Genomic DNA, 18,329 nt, shown 5'->3' on the forward strand with positions numbered 1-18,329 from the left:
ACAATGATAAATGGTTAATAAATAAATCACAACAAAATATAAGTTGTATAATGTGTGGCCGGATGACAAGTACAACTACAACTACCTAAACTAAAAAATAAATTTGAATTGAACAATTAATTCGGCAGAACCAATTCATAGTCACGTTTCAAAACAGCTGGGTTGCGCCTTCATCAGTAACAATGCATGGCATGTTATCACCTAAAGACAGCTAACAAGGTCATGTCACGTGTCAACACAAGTACGGTCCCCCAACTGATCCCACCCGCTAATTCTAGACAGCTACTGGGTGCTAAATCACTCTACTGGGTGCTAAATCACTCTACTGGGTGCTAAATCACTCTACTGGGTGCTAAATCACTCTACTGGGTGCTAAATCACCCTACTGGGTGCTAAATCACCCTACTGGGTGCTAAATCACCCTACTGGGTGCTAAATCACCCTACTGGGTGCTAAATCACCCTACTGGGTGCTAAATCACTCTACTGGGTGCTAAATCACTCTACTGGGTGCTAAATCACTCTACTGGGTGCTAAATCACTCTACTGGGTGCTAAATCACTCTACTGGGTGCTAAATCACTTTAATAGTAATGGGTGCTAAATCACTCTACTAGGTGCTAAATCACTCTACATTCGACAGCTACTGGGTGCGAGTGATAAAATAAACTTCAACTTGGCAACAAACTCATTAGCCATGATCATGATTCATTTTCAATATTCATGGTGCAATATGTTGAATTTTCGTCCGGAGACAATTTTTGTCTTTGTATGTGTAATTTTGGTTTGAACTGTTTAATTTTTTCGAATGCATGATTTATTTGAATCAAGAATTGGAAACGTGTATGAATTGTCATTTATCACAACATACCGTTTACTTGTACAAAGAAAAATTGCAGATGAAAATGAATTCTTTATAGCGAAAATGAAAATCTAAGTCCATACCAATTTATTAAAGTTAATGTTAAATAACCCTAAAAATTGTAAAAATGAATAGCACATAATCTTTACGAAAAACAACTATCAGAGAATAGAAAATTGTGTTGACATTTAATATTTTACGAGAAAATTGATTAGCCTTTCAAAATATTTTCACTTAAGTTAAACGAAACCACAAAAAAACATGATTTGCAACAATCCATTTTAATCTGCTTCAAGTTCAAAACGGCTGCCCAACAACAGCGGTTGAATCTTCTACAATTTGACCATTTGATGTCAATTGTAACACATGAAAGACCGTACTGTCAGGCTACCATTTAAATTTCCTCTTAAATTCCAATCCTCCAAAATATTGGGTGCACCTTAGACCCGATTACCTGATTGTCTTTTTTGTTCCAAAATATTGATAGTAAATAACTAAGGACAGCAAATATCCATTGCACTATTGACACTTCACAACCTCCTTTAATTCTCCTCGACCCTGATATTAGAGATGCCCTCCTCCACATCCGCTACATCGTCCATACAGCTCCTTTAATTCTCCTCGACCCTGATATTAGAGATGCCCTCCTCCACATCCGCTACATCGTCTGTACAGCTCCTTTAATTCTCCTCGACCCTGATATTAGAGATGCCCTCCTCCACATCCGTTACATCGTCTGTACAGCTCCTTTAATTCTCCTCGACCCTGATATTAGAGATGCCCTCCTCCACATCCGCTACATCGTCTGTACAGCTCCTTTAATTCTCCTCGACCCTGATATTAGAGATGCCCTCCTCCACATCCGCTACATCGTCTGTAACCAACCCTGCAACCTCCTCCTCCGCTCCGTCATCAAAATACTCGCTCTCCCCGAACCCCTCCAAATAAGGCTCACACTCCGTGTGCCAGAATATTCCATCCTGGGTGAAGATCTCCTGCCCTTCAGCGAAGGAGTTACTGCACACTTGGCACCTAAGACAGGAGTTGTGGTAACTGACACCCCCCGCTTGGAGAACCCTCCCCACGATAAACTCATCGCATATCTTACACTTTTGTCCGAACAAGTTGAGGTAATCCGACTCGCAGTAGGGGTGACCGTCCTTCACCATGTACTCCCCTGCTAACGGAGCTTTACAGTAGTAACAAGCAAAGCAGTCCACATGCCAGTCTGACTCCATGGCAACCACACTCCGCCCCGTAATGTCCTTGTTGCAGCCCTTGCATGAGCTCAGACGAGTAGAGGCTTGAGATTTGGCTCGGCAGCTCTCACAGATAGGGCGTCCTTCGTCGAATAAAACCCGGGAACCACTGTTGAACCCACCTGAGGAACAAGGTCAGATTTATAGATCAGATATCAGTACAGTTTTACAAAAACTTGTTTTTTGCAAATAATTGTAAACCACTGTCAAGGTTTGTCGGCCGATAAACCATCTGAAAATGTATTTCTTTCACTCATTTAGATAGGGTCTGGACTCTACCACAACTTTTATATCTCGCTTAAATCTAAACTATCAGACTCCACAGCCAACATCCATTTAAGTTTTCCAACTCATGTACTATACCGGATACTATACCGCATTCCGAAGCAAGTCATAAATTAAGCTAATTTTTGGAAGCTCTTCAAGGACGTAATGTGTATGACGGTACTTAAACGTTGCTGTCCAAAGATACATAGTTAAAATACTGATGCTATGCACACCTTAATACGGAACGCTACATACCGTGATCTAGGTTTTTTAAGAATTGAGGTCATTCAGCTAGCAGAATCGGCATATTGAGTGCCATGTACCAGTTTTATATAAAATTAGTGAACTCTGGAATATGTCTTAACTATCGTGGGAAAATATTTTCGTCACTTATAATACAGTATGAAAAATCTTAAATCAGCCAAAACGTAATTGGTTACGAGATTTTCACCCTGTCCAGGAAAATCGCATCTATGGAATGATTACTTTATCTAAGGAGGAAATTTCAGCAATATGAACTACTCCTCTCCGACATGCAAGGTATCTTCACAATATATTCACCCTTATACTTATAACAAGCTAATTTACAGTTTTCACAATATCATCTGGTGTAACTTTACTCCGGAGTACTGAATTTTGTGGCATTTCTGAACAAATTATGTAAAACAAGTTTTTGTTTGATAGTTGGGGACGAAATGAGAGTCTCCACTCAGTGTTTCAAAACAAATAGTTGTCGACGTTTCGGCAACACGCCTTGGTCCCCAACTATCAAACTATATGATCAATCCACTCATAAGAGCGGAGAAAGATTGTCATAAAACAAGTTCTGTCAGATAATAGCAGATCGTTAAATGTAACAATTAATTAATAATCTAACCTCCACACTAGACTGAGAAATAGCAGATCGTTAAGTTTAACAATTAATTAATAATCTAACCTCCACAATAGACTGAGAAATAGCAGATCGTTAAATGTAACAATTAATTAATAATCTAACCTCCGCACTAGACTGAGAAATAGCAGATCGTTAAATGTAACAATTAATCAATTAATTAATAATCTAACCTCCGCACTAGACTGAGAAATAGCAGATTGTTAAATGTGACAATTAATTAATAATCTAACCTCTGCACTGAGAATTAGCAGATCTTTAAGTTCAACAATTAATTAATTAATCAATAATCTAACCTCCGCATTGAGAGCACTTGAAGCACCTAGTATGATAACTCCTCTTCTGAACAGTAAACCCCTCCCCCTCGATGAAGCTGGAACAGACCACACACTTAGTCCCGAATAGCTCGTGGTAGTCTTTAGAGCAGTAGTACTTCTCTGCACGTGCAAAGAATCCGGTGGAAGCTAGAGGTTCCTGAGAGGAGTTTTAGTTTAGCTAGAGGTTCCTGAGAGAAGTGTTAGTTTAGCTAGAGGTTCCTGAGAGAAGTGTTAGTTTAGTATGTCGATCAGAATATCTTGCCCAATACTCTTATTTTAACTCTAACTCTCTCCATCCTATTGAGTACTGAGGCTTGTAATCGCTGGTAAACGATTGTCTGTTGTACTTGTAGAATGTAGGACGATTGTTACCCTATATGAGAGCATTCCTGTCATAAGGGAAAGGAAGCAGTTCTAACGAGCTCTTCTCAAACACAAGGATATAACTTGTGAACTCGGCTAGTATATATGAAACATTTGTCATGGAGTTGTAGAGGGAGTTATGTGCCTCGCCGGGCTAAAGTAGTGGATGACCTTGCTGTGCGGCAAGTTAAACAAGGATCTGAAACTACTAGTTCCGTACAGACTCAACTCTGCACCCGTGTCAATATGTTCATTATATGCAAGCCTCTTGATTTATAATCTCATACATTTCAGAGCCCCATTATTTATCGTACTTTTTTACAATTTCAAAGTACAAATAGCAAACTGACATTATAAGGAAGCCAGATAAACCCCGCACCAAATTTCTGCTGCTTCACTACAAACATTACACTCTTATAGAGTCAAAACTATTTTAGTGTTCTCTAAAATTGCAGCAGTAAGAGGTTAAATCACGGACAAGTATGTAGGTGAGAATAAGGTGAGTTCATGAATCCGAGATTTAGGAAACATTTTGGAAACATGAGACAAAATTGAGATAACATGGAAATGTGTTTTTTAGCCGTAGTTATGCCTGGACTGACTTAAAATCTGTTTGACAAATCAAACTCAGTTCACGGAAATTTACAGCCAAATTGCCAAAAAACGTGTATCAGAAGTTGTCCAAATGCTTAACCAAAATCTCGGATTTAAAATCTATCTGGTATTGGTAAAGGGACATATCATTGTGTACTAACATTTCGAGCCACTCAGAAGTGGTTTCCAAAATCTCAGATTCTGAATAAAGTACTTCTTAAAACGGCTACACTGAGTATAAGTGATTAAAGGTAATTATAATACCTAAAACAAATAAGCAACACTATAATAACAGTTGCTTAAATGTAGTAGTACACTTTGACAAGACATGACAGCACTGGAAATAGCATCAGTCAGAGTTAAATCACGGAAAAGAATTTAGCTCACAATGAGAACAAAGTGCAATATGAAGAGTATGTTATACATTTCATTGAGTACAGTAAAACATCCTTTTCAGTAAAACCCCGGTTTAATTGACACTAATCCCTTCCCGGTATAATATGTTAAATCAGTGTTAAAAAGAGTACCCACACTTCAGGAAGTATAAAAGAGTACCCACACTGCAGGAAGTATAAAAAGAGTACCCACACTGCAGGAAGTTTTAAAAGAGTACCCGCACTGCAGGAATTATAAAAAGAGTACCCACACTGCAGGAAGTATAAAAAGAGTACCCACACTGCAGGAAGTATAAAAAAGTACCCACACTGCAGGAAGTATAAAAAGAGTACCCACACTGCAGGAAGTATAAAAGAGTACCCACACTGCAGGAAGTATAAAAAGAGTACCCACACTGCAGGAAGTATAAAAAGAGTACCCACACTGCAGGAAGTATAAAAAGAGTACCCACACTGCAGGAAGTATAAAAAGAGTACCCACACTGCAGGAAGTATAAAAAGAGTACCCACACTGCAGGAAGTATAAAAAGAGTACCCACACTTCAGGAAGTATAAAAGAGTACCCACACTGCAGGAAGTATAAAAAGAGTACCCACACTGCAGGAAGTATAAAAAGAGTACCCGCACTGCAGGAAGTATAAAAAGAGTACCCACACTGCAGGAAGTATAAAAAGAGTACCCACACTGCAGGAAGTATAAAAAGAGTACCCACACTGCAGGAAGTATAAAAAGAGTACCCACACTGCAGGAAGTATAAAAAGAGTACACACACTGCAGGAAGTATAAAAGAGTACCCACACTGCAGGAAGTATAAAAGAGTACCCACACTGCAGGAAGTATAAAAAGAGTACCCACACTGCAGGAAGTATAAAAAGAGTACCCACACTGCAGGAAGTATAAAAAGAGTACCCACACTGCAGGAAGTATAAAAAGAGTACCCACACTGCAGGAAGTATAAAAGAGTACCCACACTGCAGGAAGTATAAAAAGAGTACCCACACTGCAGGAAGTATAAAAGAGTACCCACACTGCAGGAAGTATAAAAGAGTACCCACACTGCAGGAAGTATAAAAAGAGTACACACACTGCAGGAAGTATAAAAGAGTACCCACACTGCAGGAAGTATAAAAGAGTACCCACACTGCAGGAAGTATAAAAAGAGTACCCACACTGCAGGAAGTATAAAAAGAGTACCCACACTGCAGGAAGTATAAAAAGAGTACCCACACTGCAGGAAGTATAAAAAGAGTACCCACACTGCAGGAAGTATAAAAAGAGTACCCACACTGCAGGAAGTATAAAAGAGTACCCACACTGCAGGAAGTATAAAAAGAGTACCCACACTGCAGGAAGTATAAAAGAGTACCCACACTGCAGGAAGTATAAAAAGAGTACCCACACTGCAGGAAGTATAAAAAGAGTACCCACACTGCAGGAAGTATAAAAAGAGTACCCACACTGCAGGAAGTATAAAAAGAGTACCCACACTGCAGGAAGTATAAAAAGAGTAACCACACTGCAGGAAGTATAAAAGAGTACCCACACTGCAGGAAGTATAAAAAGAGTAACCACACTGCAGGAAGTATAAAAAGAGTACCCACACTGCAGGAAGTATAAAAAGAGTACCCACACTGCAGGAAGTATAAAAAGAGTACCCACACTGCAGGAAGTATAAAAAGAGTACCTACACTGCAGGAAGTATAAAAAGAGTACCCACACTGCAGGAAGTATAAAAAGAGTACCCGCACTTCAGGAAGTATAAAAGAGTACCCACACTGCAGGAAGTATAAAAAGAGTGCCCACACTGCAGGAAGTTTTAAAAGAGTACCCGCACTGCAGGAATTATAAAAAGAGTACCCACACTGCAGGAAGTATAAAAAGAGTACCCACACTGCAGGAAGTATAAAAAGAGTACCCACACTGCAGGAAGTATAAAAAGAGTACCCACACTGCAGGAAGTATAAAAAGAGTACCCACACTGCAGGAAGTATAAAAAGAGTACCCACACTGCAGGAAGTATAAAAAGAGTACCCACACTGCAGGAAGTATAAAAAGAGTACCCACACTGCAGGAAGTATAAAAAGAGTACCCACACTGCAGGAAGTATAAAAAGAGTACCCACACTGCAGGAAGTATAAAAAGAGTACCCACACTGCAGGAAGTATAAAAAGAGTACCCACACTGCAGGAAGTATAAAAAGAGTACCCACACTGCAGGAAGTATAAAAAGAGTACCCACACTGCAGGAAGTATAAAAAGAGTACCCACACTGCAGGAAGTATAAAAAGAGTACCCACACTGCAGGAAGTATAAAAAGAGTACCCACACTGCAGGAAGTATAAAAAGAGTACCCACACTGCAGGAAGTATAAAAAGAGTACCCACACTGCAGGAAGTATAAAAGAGTACCCACACTGCAGGAAGTATAAAAAGAGTACCCACACTGCAGGAAGTATAAAAGAGTACCCACACTGCAGGAAGTATAAAAAGAGTACCCACACTGCAGGAAGTATAAAAAGAGTACCCACACTGCAGGAAGTATAAAAAGAGTACCCACACTGCAGGAAGTATAAAAAGAGTACCCACACTGCAGGAAGTATAAAAAGAGTACCCACACTGCAGGAAGTATAAAAAGAGTACCCACACTGCAGGAAGTATAAAAAGAGTACACACACTGCAGGAAGTATAAAAGAGTACCCACACTGCAGGAAGTATAAAAAGAGTACCCACACTGCAGGAAGTATAAAAAGAGTACCCACACTGCAGGAAGTATAAAAAGAGTACCCACACTGCAGGAAGTATAAAAAGAGTACCCACACTGCAGGAAGTATAAAAAGAGTACCCACACTGCAGGAAGTATAAAGAGAGTACCCATACTGCAGGAAGTATAAAAAGAGTACCCACACTGCAGGAAGTTTAAAAAGAGTACCCACACTGCAGGAAGTATAAAAAGAGTACCCACACTGCAGGAAGTTTAAAAAGAGTACCCACACTGCAGGAAGTTTAAAAAGAGTACCCACACTGCAGGAAGTATAAAAAGAGTACCCGCACTGCAGGAAGTATAAAAGAGTACCCACACTGCAGGAAGTTTAAAAAGAGTACCCACATTGCAGGAAGTGCACTTGAAGCAGTCCACGTGGAAGTGGTCACTGTCCCCCACTCTGATAACCTCTCCAACTAGCTTCTCCGAGCATCCTGCAAGGGGTTAGGTTCAGACACATGATAGTGCAGATAAGTTTTGCGAGGAATCAGTGTGTTTTTGGAAATTCTTATGTTGATTATAATTCGATTGTTATTATTAGTGGTGTTGGTGTTAGTGGTGTTAGTGGTGTTAGTGATGTTAGTGATGTTAGTGGTGTTAGTGGTGTTAGTGGTGTTAGTGGTGTTAGTGGTGTTAGTGGTGTTAGTGGTGTTAGTGGTGTTAGTGGTGTTAGTAGTGTTAGTGGTGTTAGTGGTGTTAGTGGTGTTAGTGGTGTTAGTGGTGTTATTGGTGTTAGTGGTGTTAGTGGTGTTAGTAGTGTTAGTGGTATTAGTGGTGTTATTGGTGTTAGTGGTGTTAGTTACCTGCACACAGGGTGTTAGCAAGGTCTGTCATGGCTACTGCTGCATCTTCTAGTGTCTCGTAGGTAGCAACACCACTACATTTACTACACCTGCCAACATTTTAATTATTAGCATTGTAAGTTATATTGATAGCATTGTAACTTATTAATAGTGTAATTATTATAAATTGTTAGCATATTTATTATTTATTTACATTACCACTAATTACTTATCATGTTATTAAGTGACTAGTAAGTAGGTAAAAAGAAGCGTGATATAAAGTAACAGTACTTTACTATCCAATGTATTAAATAAATCTTGCTGGTTTAAACTTTATTTGTTAGTTGATATTAAGCAGCACCACTTGATAAAACATTCAAGGCTCAATCGTTAGTAATTACTGATTATTGACATGCTGTAAAGTTCTTATCAATAAAACAAAGGATGCAAGAAAAGAAAGATCAGTTCAAATGAAATAATAATGAAATATGCAGCTTGTTATTAAACTACGAGAACGATTATAAAAATTTAAAATGTGTAGGATAAATTGTAATAAAATAGCGAGTATAATAGTACAGTAAAACCCAGCTGTCTTGTAGCTAGTAACTTGTAGCTTAAGTAAAACCCCGAAGCCCGTTCCTTGTTTTGTAACTAATACAGTAAAACCCCAATTTACCGCGGAGTTTGGGGAAAGGAAACATTCGCAGTAAATCGGGGTCCGCGGTAAATCGGGTTTTTGTTTGCTTAAATTATGCATGTTAAGCCATAAAGGAAATGAAAATCAGGGTTTTACTGTATAACGATTAACGAGTGACCAATAAACGTTATAATCGCCAACTACCTGCAGCTGCTATAAGTATGGGGGTCTTTAGAATAGATTATATTTTATCGGCTAAATATTTCCGGTCCTAGCTATTTCCTTATTTAATAAATTTGTAAACCAACGTATTACGGGCCAATCTAAATCCGGAATTATAGAAAGTCCAGTATTTGACGCATGAAGGAAATATCATAAAACACGAAATCAATTTTCCGGCTGTCGCTATTTCCTCACATTTCCTAACATCACTAAATTCTTCAGGACTAAACTGAATCTGTCAGAATCTGCCACAAATTACGCTTCAGCTGATAAAGTTTACCAAAATCAGGTTTAAAAGATTATTAGAAAGTTAGACTGCCCAGTTTGCACGATAAAAGAAATGTTATTGATTGGGTGACGTAGGTTAGACTCCCCAGTTTGCACGATAAAAGAAATGTTATTGATTGGGTGACGTAGGTTAGACTCCCCAGTTTGCACGATAAAAGAAATGTTATTGATTGGGTGACGTAGGTTAATATCTTTTAGTCGGCTTTTTAGTGGTCGTTCACTTTTCCTTGGTTGGTTTTATGTAGTTTTCCGAGTCTAGGAAAGATTCGAGTCTTAGAATCTATATGCTTATAATATGAAGTTTGTTAGTTTGCTTCATCTAGTTGTCCGTTTTAGCTATTATATTATAATGTTAAAACTTAAATACAGAAATAAAGTCATATATCGGATAGCATGTCTTTTAAGCAAATGAGTATAAGTACCAATTGATATAAAGCAAAGAATTGATTGAATACAGTACCATGGCAACTAACTTACTAAAGATAGTGCCATGGCAACTAACTTACTAAAAGTACAAAGCAAATTAGCAAAAGCTAATAAATAAAATAGTTGCACTATTTACTGGACATTTTATTGTAGTATTTTATGAAAGGAACTGACAATTTTTGGAAAACCGGCGCCGATACAAAAACAAAAAACAAATAATAAAAAAGGAGAAATTTGAGAGAAATCTCACCGACAAAAGTGTGGATACTGGTGGGGCGGTGAGCCACATTTATTATAACACGTGCTATCAATTAAAGGGTCCGCAAATTAAGAGGAAACCAACGACAGTGAACCTAGGAGGAATAGAGACGTCTAGTCTTACCACGCTGTAGAATCACATCACAAGATACGGAACAAGGGTTCCGGAATTTGTTACCAGGATTGCATGACGATCAAATGATGGCGATGACGGCTGATTACCAGTGAAGTATGAAGTAGACTCAGCTACAGTCCACAGATATGGAACTGTGTCTTGATCGTGGTGATACATTGCTCTGAGCTCTCTCTCTCTCTCTCTCTGTCTAGCTGCGTGCACACTGCACAGTGTATTACTGCGTGCACAGTGTCTAGCTGCGTGCACAGTGTATTACTGCGTGCACAGTGTCTAGCTGCGTGCACAGTGTATTACTGCGTGCACAGTGTCTAGCTGCGTGCACAGTGTATTACTGCGTGCACAGCGTCTAGCTGCGTGCACAGTGTATTACTGCGTGCAAAGTGTCTAGCTGCGTGCACAGTGTATAGCTGCGTGTACACTGTCGAGCTCAGAGCACAGTGTTTAGCTGCGTGCACACAGTGCGCTGTCTGCTAAAAACGAAACCTTCACGTAAAAACACATGCAGACAAAGCCAACACGATCTACAGCGTCGCGTGGTTACCACGGCAACTAAATGTCAACACCAGAGAACGCGTTTAATTAACACCGGCAAATATTCTAGTTGAAATGTATGACATTCCGTATACCATTCACGTCACATTCCACAATGAGTTCACGTCACATTCCACAATGAGTTCAGGTCACATTCCACAATGAGTTCAGGTAGCGTGCCTTTCCCGGTGAGGGAATGTAGAGGGTACATACAGACTGTACCCTACAGTCTATTTGATAGCATATACGTAGGTATGTGGACTGTTAGATAATTGAACCTGTAACTAGTTGACATACCTAATTAAATAAAGTACAGAACCTACAATGCTTTATGCTATTGATATAGAATCAAAGCAGACTAAATTCAAAGCTTACTCGAGTATTCGAATGAAAGCCTATTGGAATAAAATCCTACTCGAATGAAAGTCAACTCTAGCGACCACTTAGTCACTAAAAAGCAAGGCCTATTCTGCAAATTAAATCCTATTTGAATAAAATACTATTGAGTATTGAACCTGTGGTACCAAAAGCTGCTAAAAGGGTAACAGGATAGGGTGAGTTGAAAATAGTGTGTAGAATGTAAATGGCTCTAATTTTTTTGACAAATGAAATTTCCACTTAATTTTTGCATATTTAGGTAATGAAAATATATAAATATTATAATAATACAATAAAAATACTTAATAATTAATAATTTGCTCAACCCATCGACCTTTATTAGCTTGGACATGTTGATAACGTGTAAGACAATTGTCTATAGCTGACTTGACTGTATTAAGGGGGCAGGGGGGTCTGTATGGAAATGTTCTCAAAATCGACTTTTTAGTAGTTTCTGATAGAGGGGAGTAATATCTATCAGATGCTTTTGATCCCATGGAAAAATATCGTTCCTAGCCGAAATTTTAAAAATTATCGATTTTTACATTCTATACACTATTTTCAACTCACCCTGTAATGCTATATAATTAATAGTAATAATAATGCTAAACGATACCAAATATACGCACTTTTAAAGCATCTAAAAAGCGAATGATATTCAGGATTTCTGAACCTATTGACAGATTGACAGGGCGATTCTAGTAAGTGCTATTATCAAATTATGTAGTGTATATGAGAGTTAGAAGTTTTAGGTACTGCAAAGGTTTCAAAGTACAGTAAAAATCTGTAATAGGTACCTTTAAACAAGTTTACTACTGATCAGTCTGGAGAGTAGGAGAGAGAGCTGCAGAAGAGAGGGAGAAAGGGCTGCAGTCTGGAGAGTAGGAGAGAGAGCTGCAGAAAGAGAGGGAGAAAGTGCTGCAGGAGCTGTAACTGTTATAAGATCTGCAACTTGTTACAGAGAAGCGATTACTAAGCAGTAACTTCAGCTTCGTAGGCGTTAAGAGATGAAACAGGAAGCATGTCGAGCGTACAAGGTACGTGCTGACACGCACAGGTAGATACTCCTTTATAAAGATAATCCTTTATTCGTTAAGACCAAAAGAGCGTACTGTTAATATATAGGTATCTTTTCAAGCGAAATATTTAAAAGTTTTCGAAAACAATGCGACAGCCACGCCCTTTTGGAATCAACTAGAAGTTAGCTTCCGGTGTTTCATTTCCCACACCGGACACCCACTGTAAACTTCCTCAAAACTGATTATTTTGGAGCTAATACGATGACGAGGCAATTTTAGACTATTTTCAATATATTTCAAATCAGTTCACAGAACTATTTTAAATTAATTTAAATCAACATCTCCGACATTTTCAAAAGTACGTACTTTTACATCAAGTTAAAAATGCGTTAAACAACCGCGGTAAAATAAAAATAACTATCAGAATATTAAAGTTTCGTGCAGCGCTATATTAATAGATCGATAAATTATCGGTACAGACCTTGTTTGGCATGCATTAATTGTTAGGCACTAGTAGAGTCTCTATTATTTCACTTCCGTACAAGGACCACTGTTAGTCGACCAATAGGAGAACAGTCTACTTTGAGTTTAAGGCTGCATGGTCCACGTGTACAGGTTGATAATTACGCGTACGTTTGCGTTTTCTTTATCAGGACGCTCGAATGATAATTATGCAATTTACAGCTGCTGCAGTTTTATTGATTCTCTAGTTAAACGACGACTAATTAAAATGATGGAAAATTACACGCCTCTGTCAATAACTGAACGAAAGCTTGTACCAAGTAAACTGCCACAATCATTAGGTAGATCTGACCTTTGGCTTTACCTATGCCATGCAATTGGCGGCATTGTTGCTAATTAGCGCTAACCAGCGTCATCTATAGCGTCATCTATCATCATCAGGCGACATCTCACGCTAGATGATGAATGATGATAGATGTCGAATTTCAACTATCGGTAAAGGTCCGGTAAATCATGTAGATCTAAACCCTGAATCACATACAATAAAATCATACTTTTGTATTGTCAGACGGTTTTAGAAATTAGAAACCTTAAACTTAAAAATATTTGTAATTGTTTTTAAAACTGGGCGGATGATTACAAGTACTCACATATCATTCTGCGGCAATTCCGCTGTAGGGTGTACTGTAGGTGCAGTACTCATTATATTAGGTGGTAATCCTGCCTAATTACATGTGATCCAGTTTTTAAAACGTATTTTTCTAGTTAATTCACCGTTCTTTGACACGTTTTGTATGAAATATTCAAAAGAGCACTTATTCAAACTTAAAACAAGAACTTTATACGTTTTTTTAAAACGTGTTTAGTTTTGAACAACCACGGAATTTTTATTAAATGCAGCTACAAGTTTAAAAAATTCCAGCAAATCAGCAAATAATTGACCAGGCTAGACCGTGCTCAAGTGTAACGGACTACCAAAAATAAGGGTCCAACTTTGCGCGTTAACAGCGTAATATTACCCCAGGATGACGTGATGATTACATACAAAAAGTTGCGGACGTTTGATAATACACAACATTGTTGTATTATACATACGGCAATGATACAAAATTAACAAGCCTACTTTGTAAGGTTTCGTCAGAGGTGTTTTTATAAGGCTATCAAGCGGGAGTTTAGGTAAATGTGTGATACAAATCAGTGAATACATAACGTTATAAATCAGTGAATACATAACGTTATAAATCAGTGAATACGTAACGTTATAAATAAGTGAATACATAACATTATAAATCAGTGAATACATAACATTATAAATCAGTGAATACATAACGTTATAAATCAGTGAATACGTAACGTTATAAATAAGTGAATACATAACATTATAAATCAGTGAATACATAACGTTATAAATCAGTGAATACATAACGTTATAAATCAGTGAATACGTAACGTTATAAATAAGTGAATACATAACATTATAAATCAGTGAATACATAACATTATAAATCAGTGAATACATAACGTTATAAATCAGTGAATACGTAACGTTATAAATAAGTGAATACATAACATTATAAATCAGTGAATACATAACATTATAAATCAGTGAATACATAACGTTATAAATCAGTGAATACGTAACGTTATAAATAAGTGAATACATAACATTATAAATCAGTGAATACATAACATTATAAATCAGTGAATACATAACGTTATAAATCAGTGAATACGTAACGTTATAAATAAGTGAATACATAACATTATAAATCAGTGAATACATAACGTTATAAATCAGTGAATACATAAGGTTATAAATCAGTAAATACATAACGTTACAAATCAGTGAATACATAACATTATAAATCAGTGAATACATAACGTTATAAATCAGTGAATACATAACGTTATAAATCAGTGAATACGTAACGTTATAAATAAGTGAATACATAACATTATAAATCAGTGAATACATAACATTATAAATCAGTGAATACATAACGTTATAAATCAGTGAATACGTAACGTTATAAATAAGTGAATACATAACATTATAAATCAGTGAATACATAACGTTATAAATCAGTGAATACATAACGTTATAAATCAGTGAATACGTAACGTTATAAATCAGTGAATACATAACATTATAAATCAGTGAATACATAACATTATAAATCAGTGAATACATAACGTTATAAATCAGTGAATACGTAACGTTATAAATCAGTGAATACATAACATTATAAATCAGTGAATACATAACATTATAAATCAGTGAATACATAACGTTATAAATCAGTGAATACGTAACGTTATAAATAAGTGAATACATAACATTATAAATCAGTGAATACATAACATTATAAATCAGTGAATACATAACGTTATAAATCAGTGAATACGTAACGTTATAAATAAGTGAATACATAACATTATAAATCAGTGAATACATAACGTTATAAATCAGTGAATACATAACGTTATAAATCAGTAAATACATAACGTTACAAATCAGTGAATACATAACATTATAAATCAGTGAATACATAACGTTATAAATCAGTGAATACATAACGTTATAAATCAGTAAATACATAACGTTATAAATCAGTGAATACATAACGTTATAAATCAGTGAATACATAACGTTATAAATCAGTGAATACATAACGTTATAAATCAGTGAATACATAACGTTATAAATCAGTGAATACGTAACGTTATAAATAAGTGAATACATAACATTATAAATCAGTGAATACATAACATTATAAATCAGTGAATACATAACGTTATAAATCAGTGAATACATAACGTTATAAATCAGTGAATACATAACATTATAAATCAGTGAATACATAACGTTATAAATCAGTGAATACATAACGTTATAAATCAGTAAATACATAACGTTACAAATCAGTGAATACATAACATTATAAATCAGTGAATACATAACGTTATAAATCAGTGAATACATAACGTTATAATTAGATAGAATCAGATAACGTTATAAATCAGTGAATACATAACGTTATAAATCAGTGAATACATAACGTTATAAATCAGTGAATACATAACATTATAAATTAGTAAATACATAACGTTATAAATCAGTGAATACATAACGTTATAAATTAGTGAATACATAACGTTATAAATCAGTGAATACATAACGTTATAAATCAGTGAATACATAACGTTATAAATCAGTGAATACATAACATTATAAATCAGTGAATACATAACGTTATAAATCAGTGAATACATAACGTTATAAATCAGTGAATACATAACGTTATAAATCAGTGAATACATAACGTTATAAATCAGTGAATACATAACGTTATAAATCAGTGAATACATAACGTTATAAATCAGTGAATACATAACGTTATAAATCAGTGAATACATAACGTTATAAATCAGTGAATACATAACGTTATAAATCAGTGAATACATAACGTTATAAATCAGTGAATACATAACATTATAAATCAGTGAATACATAACGTTATAAATCAGTGAATACATAACGTTATAAATCAGTGAATACATAACGTTATAAATCAGTGAATACATAACGTTATAAATCAGTGAATACATAACGTTATAAATCAGTGAATACATAACGTTATAAATCAGTGAATACATAACGTTATAAATCAGTGAATACATAACGTTATAAATCAGTGAATACATAACGTTATAAATCAGTGAATACATAACGTTATAAATCAGTGAATACATAACGTTATAAATCAGTGAATACATAACATTATAAATCAGTGAATACATAACATTATAAATCAGTGAATACATAACGTTATAAATCAGTGAATACATAACGTTATAAATCAGTGAATACATAACGTTATAAATCAGTGAATACATAACGTTATAAATCAGTGAATACATAACGTTATAAATCAGTGAATACATAACGTTATAAATCAGTGAATACATAACGTTATAAATCAGTGAATACATAACGTTATAAATCAGTGAATACATAACGTTATAAATCAGTGAATACATAACGTTATAAATCAGTGAATACATAACGTTATAAATCAGTGAATACATAACGTTATAAATCAGTGAATACATAACGTTATAAATCAGTGAATACATAACGTTATAAATCAGTGAATACATAACGTTATAAATCAGTGAATACATAACGTTATAAATCAGTGAATACATAACGTTATAAATCAGTGAATACATAACGTTATAAATCAGTGAATACATAACGTTATAAATCAGTGAATACATAACGTTATAAATCAGTGAATACATAACGTTATAAATCAGTGAATACATAACGTTATAAATCAGTGAATACATAACGTTATAAATCAGTGAATACATAACGTTATAAATCAGTGAATACATAACGTTATAAATCAGTGAATACATAACGTTATAAATCAGTGAATACATAACGTTATAAATCAGTAAATACATAACGTTATAAATCAGTAAATACATAACGTTATAAATCAGTGAATACATAACATTATAAATCAGTGAATACATAACGTTATAAATCAGTGAATACATAACATTATAAATCAGTGAATACATAACATTATAAATCAGTGAATACATAACATTATAAATCAGTGAATACATAACATTATAAATCAGTGAATACATAACATTATAAATCAGTGAATACATAACGTTATAAATCAGTAAATACATAACGTTATAAATCAGTAAATACATAACGTTATAAATCAGTGAATACATAACATTATAAATCAGTAAATACATAGCACTTTAAATCAGTAAATACATAACATTTTAAATCAGTAAATACATAAAACTATAAATCAGTAAATACATAACACTATAAAACAGTAAATACATAACACTATAAATCAGTAAATACATAATACTATTTAATCAGTAAATACATAATACTATTTAATCAGTAAATACATAACACTATAAATCAGTAAATACATAGCACTTTAAATCAGTAAATACATAACATTTTAAATCAGTAAATACATAAAACTATAAATCAGTAAATACATAACACTATAAAACAGTAAATACATAACGTTATAAATCAGTAAATACATAACGTTATAAATCAGTAAATACATAACGTTATAAATCAGTGAATACATAACATTATAAATCAGTGAATACATAACGTTATAAATCAGTGAATACATAACATTATAAATCAGTGAATACATAACGTTATAAATCAGTGAATACATAACGTTATAAATCAGTGAATACATAACGTTATAAATCAGTGAATACATAACGTTATAAATCAGTGAATACATAACGTTATAAATCAGTGAATACATAACGTTATAAATCAGTGAATACATAACGTTATAAATCAGTAAATACATAACGTTATAAATCAGTGAATACATAACGTTATAAATCAGTGAATACATAACGTTATAAATCAGTGAATACATAACGTTATAAATCAGTGAATACATA

The 18,329-nt window shown here is 35.0% G+C and overlaps 1 protein-coding gene across 3 annotated transcripts in view; it reads right to left on the bottom strand.

Moving 5' to 3' along the window:
• Nucleotides 1-1,596: 1,596 nt before the first annotated feature.
• Nucleotides 1,597-18,329, bottom strand: part of LOC134824002 (actin-binding LIM protein 3-like) — a 69,703-nt gene continuing 52,970 nt past the window's right edge. Inside the window, exons 1-5 of one of the 3 annotated variants that reach the window (XM_063835630.1) lie at nt 13,496-13,565; nt 8,510-8,598; nt 8,052-8,140; nt 3,575-3,752; nt 1,597-2,241 (exon numbers count right to left, since the gene is read on the bottom strand). In XM_063835630.1, coding sequence (XP_063691700.1) covers nt 1,679-2,241; nt 3,575-3,752; nt 8,052-8,140; nt 8,510-8,598; nt 13,496-13,548 — 972 coding nt within the window. In that variant the 5' untranslated portion in view covers nt 13,549-13,565 and the 3' untranslated portion in view covers nt 1,597-1,678. Of the gene's footprint in view, nt 2,242-3,574; nt 3,753-8,051; nt 8,141-8,509; nt 8,599-12,161; nt 12,186-13,495; nt 13,566-18,329 lie in introns of those variants that run through there. The other 2 variants (XM_063835632.1, XM_063835631.1) reach the window with 2 other exon arrangements.

Source organism: Bolinopsis microptera, chromosome 12, assembly GCF_026151205.1.
Source record: "Bolinopsis microptera isolate Bmic1 chromosome 12, MBARI_Bmic_1.0, whole genome shotgun sequence".
Taxonomy (NCBI): Eukaryota; Metazoa; Ctenophora; class Tentaculata; order Lobata; family Bolinopsidae; genus Bolinopsis; species Bolinopsis microptera.